We start from the raw sequence: 21,090 nt of genomic DNA, 5'->3' as shown, positions 1-21,090 counted from the left end.
CCTGTAGTTCCAGCTACTTGAGAGGCTGAGGCAAGAAAATTGCTTAAGCCCAAGAGTTTGAGGTTGCTGTGAGCTGTGACGCCACAGCACGCAACCCAGGGCAACAGTCTCAAAAAAGAAAAAGAAATCACAAATTGGCCCAGGATACTGTTAGAAGAATCTTTGGGGATTTCAGATTAGATGATCATACCACCTGCAAGATAACAGCTTGTTTATTCCCTTTATCCTAAGCCCTTCATTCATTTTTATTATCTTAATATGCTGGCTAAGACTCCAGTCAAAGTTGAAGAGACATGGTGGTCATAGGACCATTTTACTCCTGATTTTGAAGGAAATGCTCCCAATATCCTGCCATGTAAGTTGATCTTTCTTAACCTTCATCTGATTAAGGAAGTTCCCTTCTATCACTAAGTTTTTACCAGAAATTTCTGTTCAACTTTGCAAATGCTTGTACTGATAGGATTTTTTCTCTTTAATCTGCTATCATGGTGAATGCAGGTGAAAGGTTTTCTAATATATAAAACTATTCCCTCATTCCAGGGAGAAAACCACATTGTTGGTGGCACACATTTTTGCTACCCTAATAGATTCTGTTTGATAAAAGCTTTTGCTTAACAGTTTTGCATCTCTATATGCATGGGTCCAGTGGATTTGTTATTTTCCTTTCTCCTCTTCTTCCTTTTGTTCGGGCATCAAGATAATATTGAGGAACTAGGGACTATTCTCTTTTTTTCTATTATCTGGTTGAAAGTATATAAAATTGAAATGATTTGTTTCTTGAAGGATTGATGTCACTTGTAAAACTATCTAGGCTGGTGGTGTCTCTGTGTGCAATTTTTCTAATTCAGTCACTCTATGTATTTTTCAGTGAGCTTTTTCTAGGGACTTAAAGTGTTATAATTGTTATGGGTGATATTCTGTTGTCTTTATGCTTCTGGTTTTTGTTGAGATTACTTCCTCTTTCTTATTCCTGAAATTGGTTATTTGTGACTTCTCTCTTTTCTTTTCTAGCTAGCTAGATCTTGTTAATTGTTTGTCTATTTTATTCTCAGTTGCACAGAACCAGCTTTTGGGCTTGTTGGTTTTCTCACTGTAGCTTTGTTTTCTACTTTATTTACTTTTACTTTGATTTTCTCAGGACCTTCCTTCTACTTGCTTTGGTTTATTCTGATGTTCTTTTATTAACTTTTAAGCTGGGTATGTAGCTTATTAATTTAAAGCTCTTCCTTCTTTATAAAAGTAGTTGTGGATAAATTTTTCTCAAAATGCCACTTTCACCTCATTCCACAAGTTTTGATATGTACTATTTTAATATCATTGAGTTCTGGATATTTTTAAAACATCATGGGGGTTTCCTATTTGAATCTTAACTTACTGGGGATTTAAAAATTCCAAATGTATAGGGATTTTAACCATCTCTCCACAATTAAAATCTAGCTGAGTGCTTTTTGGTCATAATACATGCTATTTATTTATTTATTTATTGTTATGAGACAGAGTCTCCTTTCATCTCTCTAGTTCACTAGCCATGATTACACCACAGCATTCTAGCCTAGGCAACACAGTGAGACCCTGTCTGAAGAACAAAACAAAACCCTCCTGAAATGAAGTGATTCACCACCTCAGCCTCCCAAGTAGCTTGGACTGTAGCCATATGCCACCATGCCCAGCTAATTTTTTAAAAACAATTGTATAGAGCTGGGGTCTTGCTAAGTTGCCCAGGCTGGTCTTCAACTCCTGGACTTAAGCAATCCTTCCACTTCAGCTTCCCAAGTGGTTAGGATTACAGGAGTGAGCCACCATTCAGCCAAAATACATGGTTTTATGGTACCTAGCCACATTTTACTGAAGCATTTTGTTACCTTTCTATCTTATACCTGTCACAGAATTTCCTGAATTTTTTCCTGTTTGTATTTGCATTCTTCCTCCCAATGTGTTTTCAATTCTGTATTAAGTTTTCTGAGGACTTGTGTGTCTGAAGTTTTTTTTTATGCCCTTGCATGTGAATTTCACTTGACCAGTCAGAATTCTAGGATCAAAGTGATTTTCCTTTGATTCCTTAAACTTCACTGTCTCTGGCATCTAGTATTGCCATAAGAAATCATGTCATGCTGAATCTCACGTCTTTGTAGGTAGTCCATTCATTCCCCCCGACAACCTTTCCAGTTTTCTCTTTGGATATGATGTTTTTAAGATTTACTATACCGTATCTAGCGGTGGCATTTCCCTCATCTTTTCTCTTGCCCCTTCAGCTGAGGTTGTTTATCTTTCTTTAATTCTGGAAATTTCGTTTCTACGACTTTTTTGAAACACTATTTATTTTCTATTTCCTTCTCATCCCACTTAGGACTGCTGCTACCTGAATACTGAAGCTTTCTATTTCTGTCCTCTGTCTAAATCAACCTTTTTTTTTTTTTTTTTAACCTACCCTACTTCCTTTTAGGAGTTACTTTAATTGGCCCTTCCAACTCACTAGTTTTCCCTCAGAGTTATATTCATTCTATTCTTCTTTTCATCCATTGGGTTCTCCCTACTATGTTTTGTAGATACAGTATTTTTACCTGGACCTTTTTGTATTAAGTACTTAATTATATCATTTCTTATTTATGGCTCACAGGCATTTGACAAATGCACTCTCTGATTGATGTAAATATTTTATGCCTGTTCTTGTGCTAATATTAACACTTAACTTTTTTAGTGCATTTAGTGTTTGTAGTTTTAAATTTTTTTTTTTTTTTTTTGAGACGAAGTCTCACTATGTAACCCTCGGTAGAATGCAGTGGTGTCACAGCTCACAGCAACCTCAAATTCTTGGGCATAAGCGATTCTCTTGCCTCAGCCTCCCAAGTAGCTGGGACTACAGGTGCCCTCCCCAGCACCTGGCTATTTTTTTGTTGCAGTTGTCATTGCTGTTTAGCTGATCCACACTGGGATCAAACCTGCCAGCCTCGGTGCATGTGGCTGGCGCTGTAACCACTGTGCTACAGGTGCTGAGCCCATACTTTAAATTCTTGATCAAAGTGTTCTAAGATCTACTTGTGCGTTGGGTGGTCTCTGAGGCTCCATTGGTTTGCTTTTCCCCTTAGGAGCCCTGTCTTCTGGGCTGTGAGCTCACATTCCCCTGAGTTTGGGCTTCTCTGTGAAAAGCAGATACTGGCCTGTGTGGGGCTTGCTGAGCTCAAAGGAAAGACGGGGACAAGCCCTGGGGGGAGCACCCTAGGAACTAAAACCATGACCAGTCACTCCCACTTCCTTATCACCTCAAGAAGTCAGCTTAAGTCACCCCTTCATCTTCAGATCTTTGTGAAGAAGGAACATTGGACCAGGACACTCCTGGATTGTGATCTATCTACCTTCCTAGGGACAGTGGAGTGAAGAAAATGGAAATGAGGGTTCGGTGCCTATAGCTCAACCAGCTAAGGCGCCAGCCACGTACACCTAAGGTGGCGGGTTCGAATCCCCAGCCCGGGCCCGCCAAACAACAATGACGGCTGCAACCAAAAAATAGCCGGGCGTTGTGGTGGGCGCCTGTGGTCCCAGCTACTTGGGAGGCGGAGGCAGGAGACTCGCTTGAGCCCAGGAGTTGGAGGTTGCTGTGAGCTGTAATGCCACGGCACTCTATCCAGGGGGACAGCTTGAGGCTCTGTCTCAAAAAAAAAAAAAAAATGGAAATGAGAATATCTAAAGCCAGAGAGGCCCCACCTCTGGTCTCTTCATCCCAGTGGGCCCTAGAGGCTTATCCAACACTTGCCTCATGGACACCTGCACATCATGTCCTGCCCATACCCTGGATTTTGCAGCAATTGTCCCAAAGCCAGGATAGGGGAGAGAAAGGAGCAGAATTCCAGTGTGTTTGGAGTAATCTGCCTTCTCATCAGTAAGTCAGCTGCCCCCTCCCAGGTTGCAGCTACCCCAGCTCTTACTTTCCCCTAGTGATTTTGTGTAATTGGCCAATCACTGTCTGATTTATAAAATTTTGTTTATTCAAGGGTTCCGTCCTCAGTTCCTCTGTTGTTGGGTCTTGGAGAATAGACACAGTAACTTGTGTGAATTCACTACCTTGACAAGAACTGTGGTAGAGAGAGCTTTGGTTTTTTCTATTACTTTTCTTTCAACCCTTCTGTGCACTTTCGTACCATGGACAGAATGGTAAAGTGATTCACAGCACAACCCTGGGAGTTCATTGTCTGGCAGGTTCTGGATTCACCTACTTGCAAGCTGTGTGACCTTGGATAAACTAATCTCTCTGTTTCTTTGTTTTCTCTTCTAGAAATGGCACATTAATATGCTAGTTTTTGCCTCAATGGTTTGTTACAAGTAAGGCCTAGAAGAGTGAGCACCACACATGGGGTTCACTTATACTGTGACCTGGTATTACTGTTCTCTCCCATAATGAGGAACCGCATGAGGGCAGGTGTTTTGAATTGCATCAGCCAGGTGACCCTGTTTGCAAGAACAGCACCTAGCTCTATCAAGTAGTCAGCAAGAGTTATTGAGTGAAAGAATGAACACATTGCTTTATCCTTCTTATTAATCTGAACTGAATCTTGTCTTATGGTTATCAATTTGACCCTTTTTTCATAGACTATAAGGCTATATTGATGCACACATATCATTTTCCTCTCTTTGTAATAATATCTGTGCATATAGCTACTTTGTCATTTCATCTTGTTTGTATTTTTTTCTGACACAGTGGAGCCATTGTTTCCTAACCTAGAATCCTTTAAAAAAAAAATCTCAGCTACTATTTGAATGTTGCTTGCAATATCCATTTCTTTCTTTTTTTTTCTTTCTTTTTTAATCTTAAAAGGAGCTCAGGAATGTGGTATGAGGTTATGAGTTGCAATTGTACTTTATTTATTTATTTATTTATTTATTTATTATTAGAGACAGAGTTTCACTCTGTCACCATGGATAGAGTGCTGTGGCATTATCATAGCTCACAGTGACCTCAAACTCTTGGGCTCAAGTGATCCTCCTGCCTCAGCCTCCCAAGTAGCTGGGACTATAGGCACGTGCCACAATACCTGGCTAGTTATTTCTATTTTTAATAGTGATGGGGTCTCATTCTTGCTCAGCTGGTCTTGAACTCCTGAGCTCAAGCAATCCTCCCTTCTCAGCCTCCCAGAATCTGGGATTACAGGCATTAGCCGCTGTGCATGGTTCCAACATCCATTTCCATAGCATGAAGGGGAGGGGGGTGGGCAGAGGTGGGAGAGGGAAGGGAATTTCTTTTTAGTGTCTAAAATGCCATCTTTGGCCTAGTGCCTATAGGTCAGTAGTTAGGGCGCTGGCCACATACACCCAGCCTGGCGGGTTCAAACCCAGCCCAGGCTTGCTAAACAACAATGATGACAACTGCAACAAAAAATAGTCAGGTGTTGTGGCAGGCGCCTGTAGTCCCAGCTACTTGGGAGCCTGAGGCAAGAAAATTGCTAAAGCCCAAGAGTTGGAGGTTGCTGTGAGCTGTGACACCACAGCACTCTACTGAGGGTGACATAGTGAGACTCTGTCTCTCTCTCTCTCTCTATATATATATGTGAAGTGCCATCTTTGCTGGGGAACTTGGGTTCTGTTCCATTTTGTTTTTGTTTTATGGAACTGGGTCAGGATCCAGAATTGCCATCTGTTTTCTAGTTTGCACTCAAAAAAACTTGTAATGTATGCTGAAGGTAGAAATTTGCCTAATCTGTAATCCACCCCTCCTAGCAGGCTCTAAGCTGCCTTGGTCAGTGTCTGTGTCTCACTGTACACTTGGCTCCTATCCTAGGACCTTGCATAGGGGAGATAGGCTGGGTTGAATTCTGGCTCCACCATTTTATTAGGTGAGAGACCTTGAGCAAGCTGCCTAACCTCTTTCCATCTCAGTTTCCCTGTCTTTAAGGTAAGGATAATTACAGTATCTTTCATACTGTTTTATTTTTGGTGAGGATTTGATGTGATTAGTAAAGCCTCAATATGATCTGATAAATTTTAAATGGATGAGTAAATAGTTAACTTCACAGGAGTAAAAGGATGAAGGGATAAATGGTACAGCATCCCAACTTCCTTTTGGGGACCAGGTGTTATATTTTCCACTAATTTGGTCTTGAGGTCTCTTTCTGGAGAGTGGTCATAAACTCTAGCCCTGCCTAAATGAGAATACAAAGGATTTTGTCATGAATACCTACAATGTGCCACTCACAGAATACTTCTTTATCATAAAGCTTAGTTGTTCAGCCTGTGACCAGGCATCTCTCTCACAAGCAACTTGTTTATACTGCAGATGCTCTCAAGTCTCTTGTGTGATCTGCATCCAGTTTATTTCTTTTCTCTAGGAGAGCTCTGAACAGGAGAGTTTAGGTTAGGGTGTGTCAGTCAGGTGAGACACAGGAGGCAACACAACAAAACATATGAAGTAACAGAAGCAGTTTATTACTTATAGGTCCCAGAGAGAAGAAGGCAGCACCTGTCACAATGCCAGTGCCATCTGAGACACACATACTCAACCAGTAGGTGGGGGAAAAGGCAAGGGGAACCTGTAGCCAAATCCTTAATTAGAGTCCTGGGCATTACCCAAGCAGGCTTCCCACAGGAAACTATAATTGGGGGGTTTAGAGCAGGCAGGCATGAATTCTGTGGAGTCACATTGTGCCTAAGAGGTGGTCATGACAGCATAGTTGTACAGCTCATATGATGTGTAGGAGCTGGGGCCAAGTCAGGTATGATTGTGTTCAGCTGTCCTGTAGGGAGGTGGTCAGCAGAAGGTGGTTGTACAGGACAAAATTCTGAATTAACCACCTTGAAGAACTTGGAAAGGTAGAGAAGTAGAAACTGTCAAAGGTGACTAACCCTGCTGCTGGTATGAGGAAGTCCAACTCTATCCTAAATGAACATTGAGGCAACATAAAATTACAAGAATTCACTATACTACAGCTGCCTCTTTATTCCTACTATGACTCCTTTCTCTCCCCTTTTCTCAGGGTTCCAGGCAAAAGCCCTGTCCAGACAGCCCTCCAGACCAAGAGTCCCCTGTGAGGGACACCCACCCCTTGGGAGAGCAGGACCTCTATTATGCTTCTGTCAGCTTTCAAGAGATGAAGGCCAGGGAGCCTCAGGACCAGAAGGCCACATGCACCACAGAGTACTCAGAGATCAAGCCAAGCAATTGAGAACTCTCCCAGAACTCAATCCCAGTTGGTGGGAGGAAAGGACCAGTGGGGTCCTGTGCCGAAGCACCCAGAGCCTTGTGACAATATTAACAGTAACTACTGTACAAGTGTTCCCAGGTAGAGTAGAAAGAGGATGACAGAATTAGAGATACGGGCTCAAGCTCAGGCTCCAGTGTTCTCTACAGCATTGTTATCAACCAGCTCACCTCATCTCTCTGAGCCTCAATTTCCTGTTCTGTAACCAGAGATTGTATGTATTACCTCAAAAGCTGTTGTGAATATTAAAGAAATCAACCACATGCAAATCATACAACAGAAGTCCTAGTGTGCATTGCTAGTCTCTACTCCTCAAACAGAAAGGTCCTGCTGGGAAGTTGTCCTAAGGCTGGTGGTGACCAGGCATGGAAAACAAGGCAGCAATGTGTTGGCATCATCCCCCCTCCCCAGAACGCTTCACAGAGTCCCTAGGAAAGACCACCCCTCTCCCTGGCATTTGGTTCATGATATAGCATCTTATATCCTCTCCATGGTCATCCCTTTGCCCCACTTTTACTTGTCAATCCTTCCAGAATATTCCCTCACCTCTAGTCTTTCTCCTCATTCATGGCACCCACAAGGAGCTTTCTAAAAGCCAAAGAGCCAATGCTGACTCTTTCTTGCCCAAACCCGTTCATGGCTCCCTGGCTTAGACAACACATCACAAACACTGCCCCTTGGCATTTAAAACTTTCATAATCTCCTTGCTGTCCACTCATTCATCCTTTCCTCGTAGCCCTCCCTTCCTTAAACCTTTCCATGCTGGTTCATGCCACATTCTTTGCAATTTGAGATCCCCTTTCAGGAAGCCAAGTCACCTCGCTTTGTTGGCTTGCATTCCCTTGTGCTTCAAACATGAATTCATGGATGGTCTTGGGTTGAAAGGGTGGACTGAAGAAAAAGCTCATTTTCTTCCTCATGTAAAGTTGTACAAAACAGCCAAAAATTCTCCAGCAGTGTCCAAACCCAGATTAATGACAATGTTATATTTTCTAAACTTTAGAAAGTGACCATGAGGAAAGAAGTAGATAATTTCACTGTGCTGCTGAGAGAATATTGATCCCCCATACCCAGATACCCCCACTTTCAATAACACAGGAGGTGAGTTGAGATCAATTCCATCAAGATTATGTTGAAAAAACAAAATAAACAGAAAAAAAAAAATCCTTCACTCAAAAAGTACAGAATATGTAAAATGAAAATGAGAACTTACCAGATCAAAATTTAAGGGAAAGCTGAAACCCAGAGAATTGAGCAGGATATCTAAGCCAAATGTCAAGATTCCCAAGGGCATTTGCCCATGCTGAAAATGTGAATTTTAGTTCTATGGTCTTATGTGTGGCCTAGCCAAAGGTTGGAACTGTCATAGGAAATCTTCCTCACATTGAGTTTATATCGAGGTAAGGGTAAATCAAAGAAAACCAAAGATGAGGAGAAAATCTGAACAGCAAACAGAGAAAAAAGGCAAATTACCTTCAAATAACAAGCATTTAATTGACAGCTAAATTATCAGTAGCAATTATGGAGAGTGGAAGAAAGCAAATACTATCTCTAACTGGGCGGCGCCTGTTGCTCAGTGGGCAGGGCGCCAGCCCCATATACCGAGGGTGGCGGGTTTGAGCCCGGCCCTGGCCAAACTGCAACAAAAAATACCTGGGCATTGTGGCAGGCACCTGTAGTCCTAGCTACTCAGGAGGCTGAGGCAAAAGAATTGCCTAAGCCCAGGAGTCAGAAGTTGCTGTGAGCTGCGACGCCCATAGCACTCTACTGAGGGCGACAAAGTGAGATTCTGTCTCAAAAAAAAAAAAAAAATACTATCTCTAACATCAGTTTATAATACATACTCAGTTAAGATAAGTCAAAATGAGGATGTAACAAAGATCTTTTGGAGTAAATAAATGTGGAGATTTATTACTTGTAGAATAAAAGCAAGAGATAGTTTTAGAATTCCTGACAATAATAACAGCTAAATATAAAGGGGAGTAAGTGTACTTCACATTTCCCAATATCCATATATTATCTAGGAGGATAGAGAGGTTTTCATTCACTAAAGACTTTGATAATTATGCATGCTGTAATTTTTATTGTAATGACTAAAAGAATACAATCACAATATATAACATAACCTAGTTATAAGAATTCACTGTTAATTCAACTTGTTAATATGTTGTTTAGGATATTGCATCCTCATTTATAAGTGAAATAAGTTTGTAATCTCCCTTTTATAATAATATATTTTCTCTGATTTTTTTTTCTTCCTAAGAGCTTGAGCTTGAAAACTACGTATTTCTTTTCTTTAGTTTTTTTTTTTTAATTGAATGGTAACTATGTACATTAATGCACTTCTGGGGTACAGTGTTTTCTCTGATTTTATTATCAGGTGTATCCAGATCAAGTAGAATGATTTTGAAGTATTTCTCCTTTTTCTATTGTCTGTAAGATTTGGCATGATCTTTTTTTTGAAATTATCTTTCACTTTTATTTATAAATATTAGTTGTTTATTTTTTGAGACTAAAAAAATAATAACACGAAGTTAATTGATGAATCCATACTGAATCTCAGAGTCAAAGCATTCTGTAATAGAAATACTCTAATTTGACAATGTGAATGTTACTTTCTTTGCATTATTATTATTGCTTAATATTTCAATGCAAAAAAAAATAGACAAAAATCTGTGACAAAACAATAGCACCTCCAGCTGCCTGTGTAAAGGATAGTAGTAAGAATTCTGACAATTAAGTTCATGAACTCATCCTAGGAAAAGTGCCACATAACTCATTGCTGAGTATCACTACAGTGACCGTCTAGGTTCTCCCCTTGGGAAGCTATGCACCTATGCCAGTCAATGCCTACCCCACCCTTCAAAGAAATTTTAGAGCTCTTTTTCTGAAATGGTCATCCAAGCCATCATCATATTATCCTTGATGTCCTGACTGTCATCAAAATGTCTTCCTTTCAATATTTCTTTTATCCTTGGGCAAAGAAAAAATTCCCTGGAGGCCAGATCAGGTGAGGTGAGTAGGGATGGTGTTCCCGTACAGTTTTTACTTACTGGCTACACACTGCCTCACAGAGCTGTGTGAGCTAGTGCATTGCTGTGATGCAAAAGCCAAGAGCTCTTGACAAAGATTTTCAGTTAAGATTTTACCATCTGTTTCTCTATCAGTATTTACTTAGTCCGCTGTGCTTCTCACAGTCAGCTGATGATTTCAACACAAAATCTGATGAATTTTTGCAATGTTTTCATCAGTTCTGCTCATTGCTGTCCACCCTGACTTCTCTTTATCAGTGACAATTTTTCTTCAGAAAAATTTTTCTAGTTGTACATTGCTATTTTCTTCATGGCAATTTCCCCATAAACTTAGACTAGCACATCTTGACATCCAGTACAGCTAAATGTGAGCTTATGGGAAAATAGAGTTGTTGTAGAGATGAATATTTCACATAAGGTTATACTGGAGTCAGCTGGGCCTTTTATCCCATATGACTGATATTTTTACAGTAAGACAGGGCATGCAGGGAGAGATAGCCATGTGACAAGGGAGACAGAGATGGGAGTGATGGATACAGGATAAGGGACAGCAACAAGACGGCCAGACAATGCCAGAAGCTTGAAAAGTCAAGGAAGGACCACTGCCCACCCCCAGGATTCAGAGGGAACAGAGCATGTTGACACTTTGATTTGGGACTTTTAGCCTCCAAAACTCCAGAAAACATGTTTTTGTTATCTTTAACCTCTCAGTTTATGGGGCACTGTTGCAACAGACTTAAAAAACTCACTCATTCATATCAACATGAAGACTCATATGCAGACATTTACGGCAACTTCAATTATGATCTCCCAAAGCCAGAATTAACTCAGATATCCTTCAGTGAATGAAAAAAAAAAAAAAAAGAATTCACTATACCACAGCTGCCTCTTTATTACTAAACTTCCTTACAAAGTTTCTTAACTTTGTAAACTTAAGAAAAGAAAAACAAGAATGGAGAGATAGGGCGGCACCTGTGGCTCAGTGAGTTGGGCACCACCCCCATATACCGAGGGTGACGGGATTGAACTTGCCACCCTCGGTATATGGGGCCAGTGCCAAAACTGCAACAACAACAACAAGAATGGAGTAATAAAGTAAGGTGGAGTTGGTAGCACACTAAAAATGATTATATAAGTGCTTTTATTAAAAACAGAGAGTCAGCTTGGATTAATACAGCAACTATGCCTTCTTTACAATATATGCACCTAAAGTGCAAGGATAGAATGATTATTATATCATAGGGATCAGGGAAAGAGCATGCCAGTCAGAGGATCTGCCTGATTACAGGCCAAGAGGGCTGGCAGGGCCTGTCATATAGTGAGGGGAGGTAAGGATAGGGTTGATGAATGCTGAAAGGATGTTAGTCCTGACAGATATGGGGCAGTCCAGGTCTCCAAAGCCCTACCCCACCCTCACAACAGTCCCCCAGATGAGGAAACTGGGGCACCATGCAATGCCCTGCTTTACTCTGAAGTTAATGCCACATCTGCTTTGTTTGCTCTTCAATCTCCAGCCCCTGGCACAGTGCTTGGGGAAAATCTCACCATATGTGAATATTTTAAGTAGCTCAACCTCTCCCTAAATGTCACTTATTTTACAAGGAAGGTTCCTATATTGCTATTTGCAATGAGAAAACACGCAATGTAAAAACAACTAACATAGCTTCCAGTCCAGAATGGGGAGTAAATATGTTTTATCAACGTTTCTTGTTACTATCACCAATCTCTGCACATTTTTTGCTCTCATGTCCAGCTTTTTCCCTGCTTCTCCAAAAGAAAAGCTGGTCTAACATTCTCCACAGGCTACCCTCTCTGCGGGCCACACTGAAGTCTTACTTCTCAGTGGTGTCCTGAATAACTTGGTAACTATTTACATATAAGAATTTACTGGGGACCTTCCTCCTCTGGGGACCTTCCAGTGGAAAATGCTAAGTGAAATCACTCCTCACTAATAGAAAGCAAGTCCATTGTTTCCACTAGTCCAAAGATGGTGGTTGGTCCCTGGAGACATGACCTTAATCCCTTTAGCTCCCCCCTCCAGGGAGCATTTCTCCTGCATCCACCACCAGTCCTGGGATTTTCTCTGATAGTCCATACCTTTTAAACACAAAAGCTTCCCTGTGTGTCATTTGCTCTTCTGGGTCTTTGGGGAAGCCAGTACAGGGGGATTCAGGTGACTTTCCCATGGTGCCAGGTATGGTTGTTTGCAATCCCTGCCCCAAAATGTGCACCAATGATGTGAGACACTGTGAAGGTCACTTACCACATCAAGTCTCAGTTTCATAGTCTGAAAAATTAGAATTATTAGCCAAGCCTCCCTGAAATTGATTGTGAGGAATAAATGGTACAATATATAGAAAGGTATAGCCCTGAGTCTAGAACTCCGATAGCGTCAATCAATATTTTCCCTAGTCCTTTATCTAAGGGGAGATCCAGTTATGGACTACACTTTGGCCCATAAACCAGCAACATCAGCGTAATCTGGAACCTCAGAAAACTATCTTTTCCCTTCCAGTCACTTAGCCAGGTTGGCATCACAGTTCAAAAGTATGATCTTTAGGTCAACAAGAGGGAGTAAGAGGAAAAAGACAGGGACGAGTCCCTACCCTAACTCCTCTTTCAGGTGAGGGTACTCAGACTTTTCAAAGCCTCTGACTTAGGTACCATGTTGACCAAGGCTCAGGACCTTGGCTCTGTGTATTTGAGTCCACAGTTGTGGAGTTTCCTGAACTCAGAGCTCAATTCGCTCCAGAACCACGGACAGCGCCAAACCAGCGGCTAATTGCTGCCCAGGTAGGGCTGGCGGCTGGAGCGCCACCTGGGGGCAGCACTCTGGCCTGTCTCAGATGCAGAGGTAAGACAGTTCAGGAATAGGATTGGAGACATTCTATCCTTCGAGAAGGAGGTGCTAGTCAGAGGGCATCCAAACTCCTCCTCAGTCTCCCACTGACAGCTACCTCATTTTAGAGAGGAGAGGACGAGCTTCAGAGAGACGATCCATTTCTCACAGGCCACTGGGTCCTTTGCCTGTCAGAGTTGATTCTACCTTCACTCCTTCCAGAAAATCTCTGTGTGAGGCTCAGCCCTTCCTACCCTCACTTTAGAGTGCATTGCCCCTCTTTGTACTGTTATGGAGCCCTGGGATACAGGATACGATTTGTGACCCTATTCTGTGCCTTGCTCTATACCAGTGATTTTCAGCTGGTGTGCTGTGAAAAATTATACAAATCATTAATTAAATTATTTTCTAAATAAGTTCAAGGCACAGGGCAGCTCCTGCAGCTCAGTGAGTAGGGCACCAGGCCCATACATGGAAGGTGATGGGTTTGAACCCAGCCGCAGCCAAACTGCAACAACAACAACAACAAAAAAGTTCAAAGCCCTGTAAGTATATTCTTTTTTCTTTTTTTTTTGATCAACATAATTAAGTGTTCCACATTAAGTTCAACTATAGGTTCAAGCATGCCATGAGATTAAAAATGGTTGAAAAATACTGCTCTATACCAAACTTCTGATCCAGCTTGAATGAAGAAATGATGTATCTATTAGGAGGCTAGTTGGGAAGTTATATTATGGAACCAAGGGAGTCACAGAAATAAGTTCTAAGTTTACCTGTATTCTACATGAATGGTAACTATTCATACTGAGGAAAAGATTCTGTGGCCTCAGTGGACCACGTGATAGAAAGAATTGCTGTGAGGGGTAGAGCAGGCCAGGCAAGGTCAGGGGAAAATGGGTGTAGGGTAAAGAGAGATTTACAACTGAACATGGGAGGCCCATGGGGTTGAAATTAACTGTTTAGAAGTCAAAACTCACTTCCATGGTGTGAGTGGAGTTGTGAAGATGGGAAACCTCAGAGTGGACCAAAAGATACATAGATGTCAGGATGGAGGGCAGGTGAGACAAGTGAGACAAGCTCTCAAAACCAAGTATCCTCCCAAGAAGCCACTGGAGCCCTGATAGTCAGATCCAAGCCATCAGCTCCCCAAACTAGCCCATATATTCTTAGATCTTGTCTCTGATCCTGTGATGCCCTTGGTTAGGACTGAGTGAAGTGTGGTAAGAGACATGGCTTGGGTGTCTTGAATCTGCTTTGAAGGTTGAATTCTAGTGATCTGGACTCAATATTATTTGCTGTGTGGGAGCCCCTGTCCTAGCTTGGTCAGGAGATAGTGAAGAACTACTGTGAGGGTGCCAGATTTTAAGGGTTGCAGGAGCCCAGAGGTTACAAGCACTGCAAGGACATAGGGGAAAATAACAACACTCAATGAGCAGTTAGCTTGTGCCAGACATTGTGCTCTGCATTTTCCCTATACCATTTCAGGCTTCTCATTGTAAAAAGCTGGCATGGTTTGGGCAGCTTTCTCACAGATACTTTGCAGACATTTTATTTTTCACGTTAATATTCTGGAGAAAATGACCTTGGGTTGTTGGCACGGGGCTTCTGGGGAGATTATCTGTACTGTCTTATCACTTAGAGCAGCGGTTCTCAACCTGTGGGTTGCAACCCCTTTGTAACAATTAAAATACATCCTGAATATCAGATATTTACATTACGATTCCTAACAGTAGCAAAATTAGTTATGAAGTAGCAACAAAAATAATTTTATGGTTGGGGGTCACCACAACATGAGGAATTGTATTAAAGAATCATGACATTAGGAGGCATTAGGAAGGTTGAGAACCACTGACTTAAAGAGTCAAGTCCTCAAGTCCTTTATCCTGGCATTTTCCACTTGGCCCCTGATGACTTTCCCAGCTTCATATCTTACCACTGAACTTTTGGCACACTCCCATCTGCCAGAAAAGTAACTTTTTCTGCCAAGTGTTTTCACATGTTTTTTTCCTTAAGACTATTTCCTCTCACCAACCATGCTACCTGTCTCCCTCTAGGTAGCCACTTGGGATGTGCCTCTTTTGGAAAGCCTACTGGACCTCCCTCTCCACAGCACTGGTTAATAAACTGCCTCTGGGACTTCAGTTGGATTTTTTTTTTCCCGAGATAGCCTGTTGCTCTGTTGCCTGGACTAGAGTGCAGTGGTGTCATCATAACTCACTGCAGCCTCAAACTCCGAAGCTCAAGCAATCCTCCTGCCTCAGCCTCTGAGTATCACCATGCCTGGCTAATTTTTCCATTATTAGTAGAGATGAGGTCGAGGTCTTGGTCTTGGCTGCTCTCAAAGTCCTGACCTCAAGTGATCCTCCCACCTTGGCCTTCCAGAGGGCTAGGATTATAGGCATAAGCCATCTTACCAGTTCAGTTGGATTTTAATCTGGGCCCCCAGCATTGCTGGGCATAAGACACAGTACAGAGCAGGTGTCCCAGGGCCTTCCTGAACTGCTCCTAACTTTTTTTCTTGTCTCCTGTATTCTGCACCCCAGTAAACACAAAGCTCAGAAACTGGAAGCTATTGTCAGGAGATGCCATGGTTAAGGGCAGAAGCTCCTGGACCACCATGCCTGGTTCAGATTCTGGGAGTACCATCTTCTCATTGTGTAACCAACAAGTTATGTAACCTTTCTAGGCGAAATAATGTGTGTGTGCCTATGTGTGTATATCATGTGTGTATGGAAGATCTTAGTCCACTGGAAGTCCTTTCCAAATAAGGAAAGGTATTGGAGGTGGTCACCAACAACCCTAGTTGTCAAACTTCTGTGAAGAGCTAGATAGTAAACATTTTCAACTTGGGGGCCATATGCATATGATCTCAACAGTTGCCACAACTACTTCAATCTGCCAGTAAAGCATGAAAGCAGCCCCAGATAATACATATCCAAATGAACACAGCCGTGTTCCAATAAAACTTTATTCTAAAAAAAAAAATTAATAATTGCTAAGCCAGATTTGGCCAGAGGCCATAGTTTTCTCACTCTTTTGTGTATAACTAGCAGCTTGTATAAAAATATGAACAAGTCCAGACTAAAGGGTTGGCCCTGATTATGAAGAGGACCACCATAGACAGTGGAGACTGGAATAAAAGGGAGAGTAGAGCTGAGTTAACCATAAAAGAAGAGAAAAGCTTCAGTATAAAGACAGGATACAATATAGAATCTTGGGCAGCACCTGTGGCTCAGTGAGTAGGGCACCCACCCTCATATACCAAGAGTGGCAGGTTCAAACCCGGCCCCAACCAAACTGCAACAAAAAATAGCCCGGTGCTGTGTTGGGTGCCTGTAGTCCCAGCTACTCAGGAGGCTGAGGCAAGAGGATTGCCTAAGCCTAAGAGCAGAGGTTGCTGTTAGCTGTTACACCACAGTACTCTACTGAGGGCGACAAAGTGAAACTTTGTCTCAACAAACAAACGAACAAAAAACAATATAGAATCTCATTTATGCATTAACCAAAAACTATACTGTATATTCATGTGTCTCATAATAAATGAATTAATAATTATTGATGGTACCTCATGATACAAAATATTCAATAGTGAATAAATTTGATAAACACAATCACATTAGATTCTTTAATAAAATAACCATAATCTACCTATACTTCCTGGTAGTGAATTCTTCAGCAAACCCTACTGAACAGAGGGCATACATAGATATACATACATACACACATAATGCATATATACTGAGCAGACCATATACATATAAATCTGTATATAAATATATACAGAGATATAAATATCCATATAGGTTGAATATGCCTAATTTGAAAATCCAAAATGCTCCAAAAATTTGAAAGAAACATTTTTGAGTGCCAAGATGATACTCAGAGGAGATGCTCATTGTAACATTTTGAGTTTGGGATTTCCAGATTAGGGATGCTCAACCAGTAAGTATAATGCAAATATTCCAAAATCCAAAAAAAAATCCAAAACACTTCTGGTCTCAAGCATTTTAGTTAAGGCATATTCAATAGAGTATGTGTATACATAAGACAACCGTGTATGTACATAATATTGTCCTATCATTACTTTGCTGGCACTTAAAAATATTGAAATCCCACAGTAAACAAGACTTTCCTATAAATAGTCTGGTAGTAATCTGTCCTGTACTATTTCCTACAGAACGGTTTTTCTCAATGCAGTAGTCAGGATTTCTTCCCTGGATGAAATCCTTGATGAGGCAAGTACAAATAAGGATATTTCCTATTCTTAAAAGTTCTTTTCTGAGTAATTTCCCTTATATAAGATAATGTGTGACTTCATGATGTGTTTAACACATGCAAAGTATCCCTAAAGTTTTTCTGAAGCACTAATCTATCACAGACAATTAGAGACTCAGGGAGTATATTTCATTTATGAATATGCTGATGCACTAGGAATTGATTTCTTGGTAAAGCCTTTCACAGAATAACTACAGTTTAAGTTTTGTCTCTGGTGTGAGTTGTTTGGTGTTTATTGAAATTTGACCTGTTGTTGAAGGCCTTCCCACATTGAGAACACACATAAGGTCTCTCTCCTGTGTGAATTCGCTGGTGCACCTTGAGCTGTGGTTTCTTACTGAATGATTTTCCACAGTCATGGCATTCATAAGGTTTCTCTCCAATGTGAGTTTTTTGATGGGTGATCAACTCTGATTTCTGGATGAAAGCGTGCCCACATTTGTAGCAGACAAAGGGTCTCTCTCTAGTGTGAATTATCTGATGTTTATGGAAATTTGACCTGCCGTTGAAGGCCTTTCCACATTCAGTGCATACATAGGGTTTCTCACCTGTGTGAATTCGCTGATGCTCTTTGAATTGAGACTTAGAAGTGAAGGCTTTCCCACATTCACTGCATTTGTAAGGCTTCTCTCCAGAGTGAATTCTCTGATGCATGCTAAGTATTGACTTCTGGTTGAAGGCTTTCCCACATTCACTGCATACATGGTGTCTTTCACCAGTATGAATTTTCTGGTGTATATTGAGGTGTGACTTTTGGGTGAAGGTTTTTCCACAGTCACTGCATTCATAAGGTTTCTCCCCTGTATGAATTCGATGATGTATGTCAAGCTGTGACTTGGAAATGAAGGATTTCCCACAGCTGTGGCAGTGGTAAGGCTTCTCTCCAGTGTGACTTCTTTGATGTACAACCAGGTGTGCCTTCTGGATGAAGGCCTGCCCACATTCAATACACAAATAGGCCTTCTGCCCTGAGTGGATCTTCTGGTGCAAACTGAGTGTTGACTTCTGGGTGAAGGCTTTACCACATTCACTGCATGCATACTGTCTCTCACCTGTATGAATTTTCTGATGTATGGTGAGGGTCGAGTTCTGGGCAAAGCCTTTCCCACATTTACTGCATTCATAGAGTTTTTCTCTACTGTGAGTTTTCTGATGTCTAAAGAGAGATAACACCTGGAAAAATGCTTTTCCACATTCATGGCATTTATAGGGCTTCTTTCTGGTGTGAGCTTTCTGGTGTGTAATTAATTCTGATTTCTGTATAAAGACCTTCCCACATTCCTTACATACATAGGGTACATTATCTGTATGTTCTGTTAGATACACACTGAGTTTTTGTTGTAGGGTGATAGCTTTTCCACATTTGCTGCATTCATGAATGCTTTTTACATTATGAATCCCCTGCTGGATGAGGAGGTGTGATATCTGGGTACATTCAGTAGACTCACTGCGCTTCTCCTGAGCATCAATTTGGTGTTGTGTGAGTGACTGTTTATGGCCACAAATTTTTCTACATTGATTATCTTTGCAGAATTTCTCTCCTGTATGAATATTCTTGCTATAAGCCATGTAAGAGGTCTGGGTGAATAGCTGATCACACTCAACAATGTCATCAAGTTGTGCTGTAGCACTACTTTCATTCTGACCATTTACTTTTGGGTTAGGCTTCAAACTTTTTGCAAATGAGCAACATTTCTGAGATCTTTGTGAAGGAAGAAGGTGGGGCCTTATGTGAATGATTTTCCCAGAGTCCTTATCTTCATGATTTCTCTCTGTGTTCAATGTTTTCTTGTTGAAGACACCACCATGACATGTGAGTGGAGTTTGATTTTGCTGATCTCTCTTTGTTTGGTCAGCTTCCCACCACAGTTCTTCTATAATGGAACCATCTCTTGTGACCTCACCCACCATAGAAGCTTTCTCAGGAATTTCCTGTTGTGGGGTTATGAGCACAAACTTCCCTTCTGGAAGGAAAAAGGGAAGATGAAACAGACATAATGAACAGGATAGAGGAGAAAACACATGGAGCTAATTGACATTGAATACAGGAAAATTGCTGAGTCATGTAATAATGGTGCTGATGATGGTGGCAATGAGCAGAAACACTCATGTAGCCCTCATAAGTGGAACACTCATCTATAAAGCCCTTAGCATGTGCCTGACAATGGTCTATGTGAGGCACCTAACAATAACCTCAGGAGGTAACTATGATTAGTGTTCCTATTTTACAAATAAAGAAAAGGAAGTACATTATGATCACACAACTGGAAAAGATCACTTTGCAATCTGTGGGAAGGTTAGATTTGAACACAGCCAACCTGACTCCACTTACACAGGCAGTCTAGATGTCCAGACCAAGGAAGATGAACAGAAGATGAGACAAGGGTATACAGGGCAACATCAGTGGAGAGCCAAGGCTTAAAGGAAGGGGCTCAGTATACAGATTATCATTAGCTTTCAGAGCTAAATCCTTACCAATCTCCCACTTGTTAGAAACACTGCAAACCCATCAGCCTTCTAGAACTGTTGGAAAACTACTAAAGCTTCCCCTATCCTGACATGGCCAAACAGTGAAAGAATGCTTATGCCTCAACTCTCCATGAAGTTATAGCTCCCCCCCCCCTTGAATCTAGAAATATACCCACATCCTCAGAAAGGTATATTGGAAGACTGGACAAATATGCTGTCCCCTAGAATTTGTTTTATCCTTTTTCTATAGAAGTGCTCTCTTTTAGAACTTTTAGCTTTATGCCACTGAGCATACCTTTATTTTCTTTTACTATAATTTTATTTATTTATTTGTGCAAGAATGGGAGTCATTGGTCCTCTTACTAGTATAATGCATAAAACCCAGCAGATTCTCAATAAAAATAATAGTTATAATATTTTACTATTACTTTTTTTTTTAAATCAGATTTAACTACTTAGTATTACATGACCATCACATCTAGTTCTTTTCTTTTAGTCACTTAGATAAACTCTATCCCAGGCTCGGCACACGTATGTCAATGGTTAGGGCACTGGCCACATATACTAGGGCTGTTGGGTTCAATCTCACCCCAGGCCTGCTAAACAACAATGACAACTACAACAACAACAACAACAAAAGCCAGGTGTTGTGGTGAATGCCTGTAGTCTAAACTACTTGGGAGGCTGAGGCAAGAGAATCGCTTAAGCCCAAGAGTTTGAGGTTGCTGGGTGACAGTGAGACTCTGCCTCAAAAAAAACAACTATATCCCACTATATCCCAGACTCTCGTCCTATCAAGAAACCTCAATCACTTTTCACTTTTTTTAAAAGTGAAAACACTTTCTATTATTAATTTTTTCTTACCGTGGTGTAAAACACATAACATTTACCATCTTACCCTTTTAAAATATATAATTTAGTAGGATTACATATATTCACACTGTTATACAACAGATCTCCAGAACTTTTACATCTTGCAAAACATATTACACCCATTAAACAACTTCCCTTTTCCTTTTCTCCCCTAGCTTTTGGCAACTACTCTTCCATTTTCTCTCTGTGTGAATTGATTACTCCAGGTACCTTATATAAGTAGAATTTGTCCTTTTATATCTGGCTTTATTTAACTTAGCATGGCTTTAAGATTCACCTATGTTGGCTCAGTCCTGTGGCTCAAGCAGCTAAGGCACCAGCCACATACACCTAAGGTGGCGGGTTTGAATCCAGCCCAGACCTGCCAAACAACAATAATGGCTGCACCCAAAAAATAGCCGGGCGTTGTGGCGGG

The 21,090-nt window shown here is 41.1% G+C and overlaps 2 protein-coding genes across 3 annotated transcripts in view; one reads left to right on the top strand and one right to left on the bottom strand.

Annotated features, from left to right (window-relative positions):
• LOC105886347 (sialic acid-binding Ig-like lectin 5) overlaps window positions 1–7,440 on the top strand; it is a 16,969-nt gene extending 9,529 nt beyond the window's left edge. The window contains exon 6 of the mRNA XM_012813665.2: window positions 6,963–7,440. Within this exon, the coding sequence (XP_012669119.1) occupies window positions 6,963–7,151 (189 nt within the window). The 3' untranslated portion in view covers window positions 7,152–7,440. The remainder of the gene's footprint in view (window positions 1–6,962) is intronic.
• Window positions 7,441–17,079: 9,639 nt separating this feature from the next.
• The window catches only part of ZNF175 (zinc finger protein 175), a 13,615-nt gene continuing 9,604 nt past the window's right edge, over window positions 17,080–21,090 (bottom strand). For both annotated transcript variants that reach the window (XM_012813684.2, XM_023508900.1), the window contains one exon: window positions 17,080–19,297. In XM_012813684.2, the coding sequence (XP_012669138.1) occupies window positions 17,532–19,297 (1,766 nt within the window). In that variant the 3' untranslated portion in view covers window positions 17,080–17,531. The remainder of the gene's footprint in view (window positions 19,298–21,090) is intronic.

Source organism: Otolemur garnettii, unplaced genomic scaffold (genome assembly GCF_000181295.1).
Source record: "Otolemur garnettii isolate 467f Iridium unplaced genomic scaffold, OtoGar3 scaffold00288, whole genome shotgun sequence".
NCBI classification, from domain to species: domain Eukaryota; kingdom Metazoa; phylum Chordata; class Mammalia; order Primates; family Galagidae; genus Otolemur; species Otolemur garnettii.
The sequence above is the reverse complement of the archived record's forward strand: the minus strand, read 5'-3'. Positions and strand labels throughout refer to the sequence as shown.